Raw genomic sequence first — 16258 nt, 5'->3', positions numbered from 1 at the left:
TACAAGATCCAACTGATCCAGGAGCTCAAAGTTGATGACCATAGACAACGCCGTTTGTTCGCTGACTGGGCTTCGAATCATTTGGAAGAGAACCCCAGTTTTGGGCGAAAAATCATCTTTAGTCACGAGGCGCATTTTTGGATGACTACCTGTGTTAACAAACAAAATTGCCGTATATGGGACGACACCAATCCACACGAGGCTCACCAGGTGATAATGAATCCTCAAAAAGTTACCGTTTGGTGTGGATTTTGGGCCGGCGGCGTCATTGATCCGTACTTTTTTGAAAACGACGTTGGTGAGGCGGTCACCGTCAACAGCGAGCGCTACACAACGATGATAACCAATTTTTTATGACCCATATTGAACCATATGGACCTAGACGACATGTGGTTCCAGCAGGACGGCGCTGCGCGCCACACAGCAAACGCCACGATTGACGATTTCAACATCTACCCGCCCTTATTGAAAACGGAATTCATCGGGAGCCTCTTATCACCTTCCTAAACTCTCGACATTCGAATGCCATTGTCGGAGTCCAACCACCTCCCATTGCAGACGTAAAGCTTCAACTGCCTCGTGAGACACGCGCAACTTTGGCTCAATCACAGTCTGGATATTGTAGCAGACTAAACTATAATAAAAACAAAAAAATTAATAAAATGAAAAAGGCCCCCACCAAAATGCAATGGGCCATAAAATTGCATACTCGAAATCTTCCTAAAAATTCGGATTAAAATGTGCGGGTAAGGTTGCTGAAGTGACAGTCCTTGGCCAGATACAAATCCGAGTCGTTCCGGTAACGTAGAGTCAACTGCTGTGGAAACGTAATATGTCCCGCTGCTAATATTGTGAACACAAGTGTATAGGTGTACATACCTCAAAATGCGTGTTTGTGCTTTATTTAATGTAATTTTACAAATTTCAAAATTGTTTTCCTACGACTCGTATCTAATGCAATTTGTGCTACGCACAAAATGTTTCACAAAACAAAGACAAGTAGAAGAAATGTGGGATTTGTGTGTCACTTTTGCCAGATTCAATTAATCCAAAGAAAACTAGAATACAGTTTGTGGCGCCAGTGTGGAATCATGAAAATTGATTACGATATCAGAAATTAGAATATATGAGGATAAAGAAGAAAGTAACCCATAACTAAACTAACGAACGTCCTTGAACTTGTCATCCGCCACCTGCTGAAAAGCATTCCACCCCTGAAGCGTCCAAAGCCAATAACTGCATCCATGGCAACTGCGAAAATAACAGGTAGGCACGTAGTTAGCGAAAGGAGAGGGAGTGAAAATGAAAGTATAAAAACTTTTTGTACGAGTACATTTGGCAAATATGTACATACATAAATTCACTGGCACAACAACAATGTAACACAATCTTTTAGGCAACGAATCCACTTTCATTAACCTTAAATAAAATTAGACCGGAAAGCGTTGACACTCCTTAGAATACAAAGAAAGTGGCTTCCAACTTGCAGTGATAATTTTCGAATGTAGGTGATTGTTTTCTAGTGCTCAGGGAGTGATAAGCTATAAGACATTTGTTTATGTGTATCTGACACAATTTTATTGAAAATATGCGGCAAACATGCGAATTAGCTTAACTTTAACCTGAGACGCCATCAGTTAAAATGACAATACAGTGAAAAGCCAAACTAGTGAGCAAATATTCTAGTGTATGAACTGGTATTTAACGGAAGAAGTCGTACTAGTTTGAGAGAGACTAGAATTGCGCACCAGTTGCAAAGTTCCGAATTAGCCCTGCGTTGGGCACTCGGCTCTGGCCAGACTGACTTTTTCGACTTTGGACAAAAATTTAACATATTTCTATTATAGCTAACGACTTGAGTTTCCAAGTAGGTTTCTAAAATTTAATTTTCTATCGATTTATGGATATAACCATTTAAAAAGGATCCTCGAACAGGACAAAAAAACGGCCAGACCCGGGTGCTCAACCGAAACTAAAAAAAGGTGTCCAATGGAGGGTTAGAGCTGTATGAGAAACAGATATTATACTTTTATTTTTGTTGTTTGAATGTTTCTTGTTTGAATTTTTGTTGTTTTTAAATATAATATTTAAAGAAAAAAAATTTTATAATATTTTTGAAACTTTCATTTATCAATTTTTAGTTGCTTTTTGCACTAGTCCAAAACTGGTGATTTTATCCACAAACAGAATTAAATTTGTTTATTATGAACTAGGTAATTAATGCAGCCGCTGTAGCCGAATGGATTGGTGCGTGACTACCATTCAAAAGTGCACAGGTTCGAATCTCCGTGCCTGAAACCCCAAATAATAGAAAAAGTTGTTTCTAATAGGGTCAGCCTTTTGCCTCCATTTGTGAAGCGATATCAAGACAGGCAAGACATCAAGCACGTCACAAATAGGAGGAGCTCGGCCAAACACCCAAAGGGGCTGTGAGCGCCAATTATTTATTTTTTAATTAAATGGTATGATGCTAATGCAGCGGCTTACAAAGGATTTTATTTCATTTAATTTTCATTTTCATTTCGTTTCATTTTAGGCCCGAAACAGAATTGGAGCAGGCAGCGGGTATTTGGTATTGATGGGTGGTGAACAGCGGATCTGTTTCCGTCGGAAAATTCGGTCGGTTAAACACAATTGCGGAACAGTTTTCAGATGATATTTTGTGGTTGCAATAAAATTAATTTTGTAGTGAAATCTTTTCGTTTGCAACTCGTTGAAGCACATTATTAGAAAAATCAGCTTCTTTATAATTTATTGATATTTTGGGGGTTTTCTTGTGCAAATCGAATATTATTTGCTTGTTATTTGCCTGCTGCAGCTTGTAAACAGACAAATTGTCATAATATGATCAGTAAAGCAACCCTGAGCCTCTAATCCGGCGCAGAAAATGGAAATGAATCTAAATATAGGGTTTTTCAATAGGTGCGCTTCAACTTGTTTCCGATAGGGAGGGCGAACGACGGAATATTTTTTATTTTTTGCTTGTCATTTGTAAACTTCATTAGTATACATTTCATCATGGAACGCTACACACTTGAGCAACGATTGCAAATCGTGCAAATTTTTTATGAAAATAATCGTTCTGTTGCTGCTACTTTAAGAGCATTACGGCCATTTAACAAGCCGTCCCGTTTTGGGGTTATGTGAAGTCATTGGTCTACAGTAACAAACCGGCGACGATTTGTGAGCTCAGAGCCAATATTGAACGCGAAATTGCTGGAATTTCGGCCGATTTATGCAAAAGAGTGGTCGAAAATTGGGTTCAACGATTGGACTTCGTAAAACGTGCACGCGGTGGTCATGCAAAAGAAATCGAATTTCATACTTAAATGTATATGTTCAAACTCGATAATAAAAAAAAAAATAGTTAAAAAAGTCAAACCGTTTGTGTTTTATTCAAAAAAGTTCAAAAGTTGAAGCGCTCTTACTGAAAAACCCTATATTTTCGCACTGTAAAAAAACAGACGAGAACAAATCCGCAATTCCCCTCGCAATTCTATGCAATTTCATGCTATTACATGTATTTTAATTTTGACACCGAGTACCCGTTTCCCGCTGTCCGCTGATGCTTTCCATTTCAATTCAACCGGGCTATTCGGGTCATGTTCTTCGATTTCGATGTAACTGAAATATGTTGCTCTCTAGTCAAAATAATGAGACACGTATTTTTTTGTTCGCCCGAAAAAAAATGTTTTCAAGAGTTATCGGCAATTTTGTTTTTCGGCTCAAAATCGATTTTTTTTAATTATATAAGAAATAAATTTTTTTAAATGCCCATAACTTAGTCAAAAAAGAACCGATTTTAATAATTCTGGGCTCAAAATGATCGTCATTACTTACACGAGCGACTTAATGTATAAACAATTGCAAAAAAGTAGTTGAACATTTTTTATTTAGCAAAAAAGAGAAAAAATTGAAATTTTTTCGAAATTTAATATTTCAAAAAGTGTATTTTTTTTATAACTTTTTCCAAATCAAGAGGACACCTCAAACTTCAATTGAGGTGAAAGCCCAGTAGCTAAAATGAGTTGTTTTTGAGTAATGAATTTTTGAGTAAAAAACCTGTTTCGCACTTTTTGTTTTTTGGAAAATAAAAGATTTTCAATTACTGTTCTGCAAATGTTTTTACGTGAAGTCGCTCGTATAAGTAATGACGATCATTTCGCTTCCACAATCATTAAAATCGGTTCATTTTTGACTAAGTAATGAGCATTTAAAAAAAAAATCTTATATAATGAAAAAAAATCGATTTTGAGCCGAAGAACAAAATTGCCGATAAATCTTGAAAAAATTGAATTGAAATGGAAAGCATCCGCTGCAATTCTGTTCAGAGGTTAATTCCATTTCATTTTATTTTATTTAATTTTCATTTCATTTTTATTTTATTTCAGTTGATTTCATTTCATTTTCTTTTCATTTCACTTTCATTTCATTTTTATGTTCATTTCATTTCATTTTTATTTAATTTTTCATTGCATTTATTAAGTCTATGGTTACAAAACCTTTCCGACTAGAGGTTCACAATTACTCAAATATAATATTTAAAGATAAGACCTCAAAGTAATTTGATTCCAGCTTAGATAATTTCGAAGATTTTCATAGAATAGTATCATAGAATCAGTAGAGCTGAGAAGCAGATTTGTAATAGTACAATAGTTTTGACATCAGGGAAAAAGCTCATAGATATATTTAATTTGTTACTTGCACTGAAGCCTACCAATTCCGTCTTTATCGCTGATAGATAAATTATTTTAAACAACAAACTGGATCATCCCAAATAATTAATTTCTTAGCCGGCATTTAAACCTCATTGGGCTTGGTAGGTAAAAAAGAACACTCTTACTCTTCAAGGTGCTAAAAAAATTAACCGAAGTGCGTGCAGTTAAATGCATTCACTATCTAACAATTCTTTTAATATCAACGGGGCTTATAGAGAAAAAAGAAAAATGTGCGGAAGCCGCGCTATTCTAAATTCATATATCTAGGTTCTGAATTTATCGTATTGGATTTGGTTAAAATATGCGCGCCATTATCTCTTATTGGGTATTGGTAAATGTATTTCATATTGGAGCACCACTAAAGTTGGGTGTGCCGAGCTTAGCATGGATCATTTTATTCCTTGAGGATAGGCAGATCTGAGGGATATTTTGTGATAAGTCTGCTAGCAGTTAGACTTCCTAACCTCTAAGCGTATTTCAACAGAGTTCTGTTGTTGCAAATGGTGCGGCCGTATAACTCTTAACTCGGGTTAATTTATTCAAAAATATATACTCTGACAATCTGGTCCCTTAAAATGCACTTAAAGCTGGTAGGAAAGTGATTTTCCTTATCTTAGCTTATTTAAGACTCATGAAATACTTTTGAATCAAATCGATCTGCGTAACCGGATATGGCGACAATTCAGGAAATGCTGTAAATGGGTATGATTGTATGTGACATATCGTATTTTAAATCGAAAGTTGGGAATTTCAAGCACATCAGAGATAATAAATTATAAACGACAAGGTATTTTCTAATGGCGACAAATTCCGACCTACTTCCCGCCGATTTCGAAGATATAAATAAATAAGTCCAACAATTCGTTTATCAAGAGCCATCTTTCGAAGGAACTCACCTTGCCTTCTTACTAATATGTCAAAGAAATCCAAACAGATGCATAGGAAATATTTTCGAAAAAATGGAAGAAATTTAAATTTTGTTTGTTCAATAAACATTTTTAGTTTCGTTTTTTTGTTTTTTTTTTTTTTTTTTGTGCGCGAAAGCCCCTTTGAGGGCAGCGTACCAGAAATGGTTGATAAAATTCTGGGTATGATATTTGTACGATCGGTGAGTGAGGGTGGACAACCTTGTAGCGCCTACAGGATTATCAGATGAGTCTGAGACAAACAAGATGATTTAAGGTTTCTTATAAATATTTGAATATGAAAAGGTTATTGACAAAATGACGAACTAAGAGGGCAGCTCCATATAGGAATTGGGTATCCACCCATCCGCGGAACGGTGGAATTGGTGGCCCCCCAAGTACTATGTGGAGAGTACCGTACCGACAACCTGGCAGGAGGTATAAAATGCATTTTTCTACTATGTGGAGGTTAACGATGGATGTTTCTGCACGAGGTAACCCACTTTCGGGAAATCCTCCCGTCTCGGGCATCGGATGTGTAGGCCCGAACCCCACACCCCCTATGACCGGAACTGGGGTTCCGGAGGAAGCGAAGTGTGGTGAAACATGGCACATTGGCTATGCCAATGGAGAGCCGAGTGAGTGTGAGCGATACACCGTCGCCGAAACGATCCGAAGCAACTGAGCAAGTTGTGGACGATGTGGAGATGGCGGACAATCTCTCAGTAGACTCAGATGGATCTCTGGTACCGAGTAAGTCTTTGACAACGGTTAAACGTGGTGCGAATCAGGTAAGTACCGGTAAAAGGACTGAAGTTATTGGAGATACGAAAGCAGGTGTTGGTCTATCCGCAAGGCAGATCAAACGAAGAAAACAGAAGGCGACGAAAGCCAAAGCATCAGCTAAGGTAAATACTCAAGCTCCGTCAACTTCGACACCTGTAATGGAGACGGGAAAGCGTGGCAGAACAGAGGATTCCTCTGTAAGGTTGCACTCTTTCGGAAACGAAACGGGTTCTGTGCCAACGACCAGGAAGAGGAGAAAAGCAAAGAAGAGGAAAATCGAGAGACGGAATTTGGAAATGCCGGCATCCTCGACCCAATCCAAGGCTGATAAACATTTACCTGACAAGGCAAAATGTCGAATGACACTCTTCCGTCAACGTCTGGCAAATCATTCGCGAGAGTGGCAGCAAAGGCAATGAAGGTAGAGATACATACCGACAAACAAGATGATCTACTGTCCAAAGGGCAACAAGACTACCTTGACAGCTATCTTTGGAAAGCTATCGGTGAGTCGAAAGCCGCGCCGACTTTCCAGGGTAAAAGCGTGGGGGACGTCATTGTAAAGGTGCACTGTCCCAAAGCTTCTTCCCGAGAATATGTGGAAAAGGACATAGCAAAAATTCCAGCCTGCGAAAACAGTAAGTTCATTCTTGTTGAGAGTAGCAAAGAAAGGCTGGACGAGTGAGTGTCTGCATTCCGGGTCCTTCCTGTAATTCAGCAGAACTCCTCACACGCATCCGTGTTTACAACAAAGGCCTTGACACGACTCGTACACTACTCAGAAATCCGCTACCACTTCGGAGGATGGTTCCCACCTGGTACCTGGTATTGATCTTAGATCTCTCAAGGTGCTGAAGTCGAAGAACGGATGCCGTCCTCACCTACATCTGAGGCGAATCCATTGCCGTATCCAGGATAAGGTGGAGGACAAAGCGTAAATATACTCAGTCTCATGACTGAAGGAATATTTACACAGATAAATCTGCAGCATTACAAAGCGTCTACGGCTCTCCTGTGCCGTAGGCATGTAAAACTGCAAACAAACCCACACATAATACTAATACAAGAACGATGGGTATGTCATAAGCGTATCTGTGGTCTAGGTGCTTTGTCGTGGGGACAAATACTACACATTGTGAAGGGAATGTGAGACCGCGAGTATGTATTATCATGCCGAGGTTGATCGAACACACGATGTTAAAAGAGCTATGCTCCGGAGATATCGTTGTTGCAAAGAAACCAATGGCGAGTTTTGGAAGAGGACTGATCTTTCTGATCATCGTCTGGATCGCTGATGAAGCTGACGAATACACAATGGGCGTGTTCGTGGACATTGAGGGGCTTTTGATAATGACACTTTCGGCTCGATATGTTCTGCCGAACGACACGGAGTTAATCAAACCATTGTAAAATGGATATATTCCATGCTCTCTGAGAGGCTGTTAACCACTGGTGGGAGCGGTGACGAAGAACAAAGGCCAACAAGTTGAGAGCCACTACGAATCGACATTTCAGCATCTTCTTCAACACTTCGCTCCATAAGTTTCGCGAACGGATTTATTTTTTCCAAAGTAAATTTCCCCAATCTGGAAGAATTTTTCTGGGGTTAAAGGCGACAGCTCATTGTTCCATCGCCTACGATACTACCCGTCGCCAACATGCAAAGGTCCAAAAATCTTCCGCAGAATCTTTCTCTCAAACAATCTAAGGGACGGATGTTGTCATCGTTCATGCTTCTACTATAATAGTCCAAATAATAACATATTTTTAAGGTGTCCTCTTTTATTTGTCCGATACTGTCTGTAGGCGAGACAAAAAGAAACATTTCATGTCCGAAATACTCGCACACATTTAACATTTTCCTAAAAACGCAATTGTATACAATTAAAAGCGATTCAGAAATTTCATTTCATCATATTTGAAAAATCATTTCAAGTTTTCAACCCACATATTTCCCAGAAACTCGTAAAAATGTGGAAACATGAAACCAAATACCATAAAATTGTAAGAAAAAATATTTTCCCTTACGATCCTCATTTCTCTATACGCATTAGGTTGGGTCAGTCTCCATACAAAAAACACTTAGTAAATTTTTTTCCATGTAAATTTATTATATTTTAAGGCACCCGCAAAAATATATCGGTAAAACATTAAAAGCTACTTGAAAATCGAGTTTTTTATAAATAAAATTAGTTTTTAAAATATTTTTTCCAATCACTTTAGATGATAAATAGTTTAAGCTTAAATTCTCCATAAAAATGTATAAAAGTTTTACAAAATCAAAATAGTGATATTTGCGAAAGAAACTGAAACGGGTTAATAAAAGAGTGAGAAAATAACTTTCCAATGATGTCTGGAAGCAGTGGTCTACCCAAGAGTTTCATGCTAAGAAATAAGAAGAATGATGCCCTCGAAGCCTAAAACAGCTAAGATTTAGTTTAGTTATTCCTGTAAATACTACATCGCACCCTAAATACAAAAGGGTCACAACTCAAAATTTTCCACACTCGAGCTTGACTTGTTTACAGTAGCACAGAAAACAAACTATGTGACATATCACGCTGAAATTTATCATGTAAGCTTATAACAGTCCTACCAAAAAATAAAAAATTTATTTTTGCCATATGTCATCCGCGGACCGTTTTATTGATAACGTCTCGTTCATATTTGAGCAGAAGTACATTTTCAGTTGTGACCCTTTTGTATTTAGGGTGCGATATCTTCCAAAAAAACTTCAAAATAAATTATTTTATGTCCCTTGATAAAATGTTTAAACATTTTTATACAGACCTTTTCAGCTTAAGCTCCTCTTTGAAGGGTTATTTAAAAACAAAATGTGTTTAAAACCTAATATTACTTGTAAAAAATTCGATTTTTGGAGGTATTTTCGAGCCCGCTCAGCTCACGTAAGACTTAATATTTTCCGAAATATTTTGGCAGAAGTCTTAAATAATAATAAACTTTGCGATTTGAGTGGAAAAAAACTTTTTTTGGTGAGGCACTCTAATGTGCATGCAATAAGTTCAGAAGTTTCTACCTTCATATATGTACATATGTAGGTATGTATATGTACATGTGAAGTAAACAACGAATGCATCTACGAGGAATAAATAAAACATTATCTATTATATGTAGAATAATAAAATGACTTAAAAGTCAGTGGCGCTTAAAAACAAGCAATTTTTGTTAAAAAATATTACATCAAACTACATTTCAAGCTTCAACTCACATGTAATTTTGGCATTTTAGTATTACGAGCATTCGATGAACACAATTTTTTACATCACACACAATTTCTACAAGAGGCGAATCCACTTCTACATACAATAATTTCCTCAATTAGTTAATTACTTAAAAAACGCACTCAACTTAATTAAATGGTTATAATAAAATTTTGTTTTTAATTAATTTCAGTTTAACTGCTTTCTTTGCTAATTGCGTTTTATCAATTCAGTTTTTAGTTTTCAGTTTTTGTAGTTAACTGCAATTCCGTTCAACGTCGTCGCGTCACGTCACGTCACTAGAAGGTACTACACGATAAGCGAACGCATCAACGACCACCACCAGCCAACGCGACCATTGAAAGCGAACGTTTTATTATAAATAAACACAAAAATTGCACTCATTCACCGCCACCGACATCGACATCAGCAGCAACGGTAGCAGCAACATCATAAACTACACTGCCACATGGGACAAGCCCCAAACTTGTGTAAGGCGAACATCGAAATTTTGCAAGTGAATGAAGAAAGTAAATATCAAAGCAGCGGTGGCACGCAACAAACAGGCGCAAGCCGGCGGAAAAGCAGGCGGGTAGACAACTGAACGAGCGCGGCAGCTTATACCGCTCCGAGAAGCACCGAGTTGTAGAAAGCGCGGAGGCAACACGCATTGGGGGCACACTGCTAGAGCGAACTAAATATGTGAATGTATGTGTATATGTATGTATATGCTTACATACACATACATATATGCGTTTATTTGGTTTGTCTATCATATTGACTCCTTGACTTTGCCGCTGTGAGCGGTAAGCTGTAAGCGTTGCGCTGTCAGCGGTAGCGATAGCAGCGATACTGAGACAGCCACAGCCACGGTTCCAAGCAGTTCCGTGCACCGTTTGCTTATTTATAATCATTTTGTGGAACGTATATGAGGTTACACTGAGAGCACAGTGTGTTCAGTGTATTTGTTTTCATCTGCACTATAAGAAAACGGTAATGGTGTACATGATAACGTATGCCTCTATGAACAAATAAACAGGGTCTTTGCAGATCGTGCTTCTTTTTTAACAATAGACGTCTTCGATTCGCCACTTCTCTGCTCGCTATCTCTGGGCTCTGTTCAAGAGAATTATCGAATAAGATTCGCTGCTAGCGAGTAGAGTTATACCTAATTAAACTGGTGGAACAGAATGCTTTCAAGCCTTCCCATTGAAACTAGAAGACAATGGAACAGAGCTAAGCAAACAGGGAGTTGAGTCTCCTTCTCAATCATTCTTCTTGGAGGAATCATTGTGGAAAGATTTCGGACCTTCCGAATGCTATCCGTCTCGAGAAAGCCCAATCAAAAGATCACTCAAATGGGATATGTACCCTGAAAGATGATAGTTATACCAAAAACCCAGAGGAAATCAGTTATCTTTTACTGGATACTCATTTCCCTAGTAGAACTTATCACTTCTATTGACAAGGAGAGCCTCAAGCTGGCTAATAAGCTATTCTACTCAAATCGGGTAAAATGCGTACCCGATAACCATAAAAACCGTCTCGACCTGGTGGGATACTCCCTTGTCTTCTGTAACAGGGAATCTAATACATTGTCCCTACTTTGTCCAGACTATATAAAACAAGCCTATTGCTACGATACATACCTACGAGGCCTACCTACCTTGGGCTGAGGTAGGGAAAACCCCGAACAATTGCCTAAGACATACAGACCGATTAGCCTTAGCTCCTCAAAATCATGGAAAAAATCTTGGATCAGCACATAAGAGAGAGAAACTTAGTTAGTTTCCCACTGCATCAACTTCAATTTGCCTACGAACAAGGTAAATCTACTAAGGCTGCAACATACAGTCTTGCAGCTATTATTGAAAAAGCTATTGAATCAAACCATATCGCATTTGCGCTTTTACTCGTATTGACATAACAGGAGCTTTCGATAATACAACCTATGAGGCAATCAACAATGCCCTATCTCAAAATGACGTGCCTAAACCCATCATAAGATGGATTATTTTGATGCTGGAATCCAGAACGATCAGTGCCGAATTAGTAGGAAGAGTAAAGTCTATCGAGGCCACAAGCGGTTGCGCGCAAGGGGGAGTACTCTTCTGTGGACACTAGTAATAGACGAACTTCTCCATAAACTAAACAATCTAGAATTCCACACTCAATGTTATGCTGATGACCTGGTAGTATACATATTAGGCTGGCATGAGGCGCCCATTTCTAACCGCATGCAACAAGCCTTCAATGTAATAAGCAAATGGAGCACCGTCAAAAGGCTCTCTATTAGCCCATCTTAAACTGCGCTAGTGCCGTTTACTAGGAAAAGGAACATCTACATTAAATGTCCTATCCTAAATGAATCTACTCTTCAACTCTCCACAGAAGCGAACCCTCTTGATATCAACCTTGATAAAACGCTCACTTGGAACTTTCATCTTGAGAAAGTTACTGGACGCAGCCCAAGAATGACTTACAGGACATTCACTACAGTTGTTAAACCTATAGTCACCTACGCTTCCATAGCAATGAAAGACGGTAAATGCGTTGGTATACCAGGAGCAATGCCTCCCATTTTAATTGAAGAAGAAGCACGTTTGAGCGCTTTAAGATAAAAGGCATCTCCGATCTAAAACATGGAGATATGAAAGGAGATCTGAAGATCTTAGAAGACTTTCGACATACTCCTATTCTTTATAGCCTGGATACATTACCTCCCAAACCCATTCTCTTCAGGAACTTCCAAGTACTCATTAATGAACGTACGGCCTGGAAACATAGTTCTATCACCTTCAAACGCGGATCCAAGATATGGTACACTGATGGATCGAAATTAGAAGATGGTAGTACAAGGGCGGGAATCAATGGGCCTAATTTCAAAAAAAAACCGATTCCAATGGGTCTCTACGCAACAATCTTCCAGGCAGAAATACATGCCATCGAGATATGTGAGAGGGAATGTCTCCGTAGAAAAATAAGAGGAATTCACATTTACAATCTTTGAAATAGTCAGGCGGCTTTGAAAGCCCTTCTATTAACTATAATCACCTCAAAAATAGTACATGATTGCCTGTATCTTCTTAACATGCTAGGGAACTTCAACACATTATATTAAGTTGGGTTCCTGGACACGAAAGAAACGAGGAAAATTAAATAGCGGACCATCTAATTAGTCTTGAACCTTTCTGTGGACTTACAAAGAGCCACATCAACGACCTTCTCTGTAGGTGCGAGGAGAAGAAGTTCGTTGAACACTGGCGAAATTCTATCGGTCAGCGACAAGCGAAACAATTCCTCACGCCGGACAGAGGAATTTCTGACAAGCTGAGCCAAAGATTGTTACAACTCTCCAAATTTCTGTCAAGTCGTCGACAGGCCATGTTCTCTAATTCTGACAGCAAACTATAGTCCAATGGTTTCAGATCTGGACTTCCAGATGGCCAATCTCCTGCGACTATGAACCCAGGAATATTGTTTTTAGCCACTGCTGGGTGGGTTTTGCTTTATATGCTGGAGCGAAATCTAGTTGGAAGATCCGACACTCTCCATTGAAGAGAGCGCTGCTCAACTTCTTCCCCACGCCTTCTAACACATCCTCCTGTTATACTTTTGCCCCGGTCTTAACCGCTTTTTCGCTTTCGTATATCTGTCTGTATAAAATTTACATTTAACTTAAAATATTAATGCATATGATCGATTCCATGTCAAGGGATCCAGGGGTGGCTTTCTGTAATTCGATATCGAGCAAAAACGATACTCGAAGTAACAAAAAATGTCGTAGCGTTATATCGAACGTTCGATAGATACAGCTCGACACCACTTTGCTCTCGTTTTTCATTTTCTCAGCTTTCTTCAAAATGTAAGTTAAAAATTTAAATCTTTTTTAAATTTTAAGTTTTATATAGTTATTTGCAACAAACAAACGCTGCTCAACTAAAGATAATGGTGGAATGGAAAAGCACGATTCACTAGCTAAAAATAGCTTACAGATTGCAGGTAATGGCCGTTCGAAGAAGAAAGAGTTATGGGATAAGCTAACGAAATTGTTAAATAGTAACGGGCATCCCATGAAGCCAACAAAAGAATGGCAGAAAGTTTGTATTAACACTTACCATTACTTTTAAACATTTTTCATTTGTGGTAATAAATTCTTGTAATACCCCTAGTTATGGACTGACTACAAGTACATACAATGCAAAACGCAAGCTTACCCAGCGCATGAAAAGCATGAAGAAAACGGGAAGAACGGATAGTTGCCGCAGCCAAAATAAGCGAGCATATGTCGGGAGTACCAGGCATAACTTCATATGGTTGCCATACAGACGGACCTAGCTGTTCTACTGCGGCTTCTCAGGCAGACGATACTTTCGTTTGCGAATACTTGAGCCAAATCTCGAGCGCCGATAATTCTTCGAGTGACGACGAAGGCAAAACCTCATTAAAATCTTCCAAAATTAAAAAATAACGCCAATTGTACATATTTACTTTTAATTTTTATTGCTTTCATGCACTTTTTGACAGCTATAAACAACTTTTCAAATACTTCCGAAAATATGAAAACTATAGTACAAATATCGAAATATGGGAACCAAAATGGGATCGTCGCGCATTCGATATCGAATTAAAGTATCGAGCAAACGAGTGTCGACTATCGAATTACAGAAAGTCACCCCAGGTATTTTGGATATTGTCGTAAATTAAAAAAAAAATGTATTTATTTGTAGGCTTGAGTAAATAAAAAATAAACAACATTTTATTTTAACTTTAATAATTTAATTCAATGTTTAAAACTTTGAAATGTTTAAAAATGTGGTCGGTTCTATTGAACATTTTTTTTTTTAATTTGATAAGTTCAAATATACTTTTCAAACCAATTTTTTTATTAAAAAATTTTGAGAAATATTTTTTTATATTTTACAAAATATATTTTATAGTGGGATTCTCATAACTTTTCCGTACAGCGAAATATCAGGGCAAAATACTGCTCTAGCGAGGCACTGCCAAATCGATCGAGTTTCTTCTTGGAATTTTTTATAAATATATGATAATTTGAACTACTGATTTACAACAGGTAGCATTTTTTTTAATTCTTTTCACATAATCAAAACACCATTTGTAAAGTTAAAAACAGCAACGTAGCATACTTTCATATACATACGTACATAGACAATGAATATTCATTTTTCTTTGCTTTATTCGTACATACCCAATCGTAGAGTGAAAAAAGATCCATCGCTGTTAAAATGTTCAGTTACAAGTACACTTGTCAGTATCTCGCTCTTTTACTCGGCAAATTTATGAAACAGCATCCACAAAGCACATTATTACAGCCCGGTGGAAGGATGCACATGTGCGGCAACAATCAAAAGCAGTGCTCGTACATCTTGGTTGTTTGTGCGATATTCAAAATATATCGCCTTATGCACATATACATTTATATGCTTGTAGTTGTGTGTATATAAATATATTGTGGAATCAGTCACTAGTGTGCCAATTGCACGCCTCTCAACGAACAGCTACGGAGTGGGTGAACACAAAGGCTAATGCTATCGCCGCTAGGAATTATTGTATTGTATAATTGTGTATGTATTGTCGCGTAGTTCTACGTTACAGGTGAATGGGAGGGAATGAGCGAACATTTTCGCTTTTAAGTTTAAGCATTTTGGCATTTACAGAAGCTGTCAAGTGCGCGAGCGCCCAACATTCGCTGAGTTCATGTGGAAACCTCCCTACTCACATATGTTTTGCTATTAAATGTCTATATGTTTTTAAATTACTTAAGTATATACCCTGCAGTAAATGGAACTAAATTTGTACTAGTCTAATTTGGAGGCATACCATTCTTCCCTTAATTATGTGGCGATGTTTTAGATTGTGGATATTACCACATTTTGCACCCATTTTGGCCTAGTTTGAAATCGGGCAAAGTTGCCCGCGAGAAGTATCAAATACCGAAACATTGTGAGTAAAGCGATCTGTAAAGGTACCTGGCAAAACTAATCACGCTATCGGAGGATTTAGAAATTTTGTAAATGGCGTCATATGTATGACTATTATATTTGGCACTTGTGAACTAGGCAGCTGCAGTATACAAGCAGACAAGAATTGAATGCGTAAAGATCAAAATTTAGATTTCCATCACTCAAAATAGTTTTTTTTATTGATTTAGTAAAAAGAAGTTAATCAAACACAAAACGTCACCTTGTATAAACGAAAACGCCTCTCGCAAAAACTAATCAAACGATTTTATTAAGCTTAGGATATATTGAAGAGGTAAACAAATTTATTTTACTAAATGCATATCTACTCTGAAGTGTGTAGGAGTTTCGAAGTACTAAAATATTTTTTTCTTTTTTCAAACCAACTTATTAACATTGTGTGAAATTACCAAACGATGCGCCAACAGCTGGCTTGAAAGATTTTATGAATATATACATATATACAGCGCACGCTCGATAACTTTCTTCGATCGCTCGATAACTTTCTACTTTCTGCTTCAGCTTTCCTTCTTGAAAATAATTTTTCAAAACAGCAGTACAACGCAATACGCTGCGAAAATAAGTTAAGAAACTGCGACATTTATCCACACTATTCTAAAATTACAGTCGCTAAATTCAAATGC

The 16258-nt window shown here is 37.8% G+C and overlaps 1 protein-coding gene across 5 annotated transcripts in view; it reads right to left on the bottom strand.

The window, feature by feature from the left end:
- The window catches only part of LOC129241850 (pericentrin), a 93305-nt gene extending 78306 nt beyond the window's left edge, over positions 1-14999 (bottom strand). The window contains exon 1 of one of the 5 annotated variants that reach the window (XM_054878386.1): positions 14843-14999. In XM_054878386.1, the coding sequence (XP_054734361.1) occupies positions 14843-14869 (27 nt within the window). In that variant the 5' untranslated portion in view covers positions 14870-14999. Of the gene's footprint in view, positions 1-9638; positions 9881-14842 lie in introns of those variants that run through there. The other 4 variants (XM_054878384.1, XM_054878388.1, XM_054878387.1 and 1 more) reach the window with 4 other exon arrangements.
- Positions 15000-16258: the final 1259 nt, after the last annotated feature.

The sequence above is a fragment of the Anastrepha obliqua genome, chromosome 3 (genome assembly GCF_027943255.1).
Source record: "Anastrepha obliqua isolate idAnaObli1 chromosome 3, idAnaObli1_1.0, whole genome shotgun sequence".
Classification (NCBI taxonomy): domain Eukaryota; kingdom Metazoa; phylum Arthropoda; class Insecta; order Diptera; family Tephritidae; genus Anastrepha; species Anastrepha obliqua.
The sequence above is the reverse complement of the archived record's forward strand: the minus strand, read 5'-3'. Positions and strand labels throughout refer to the sequence as shown.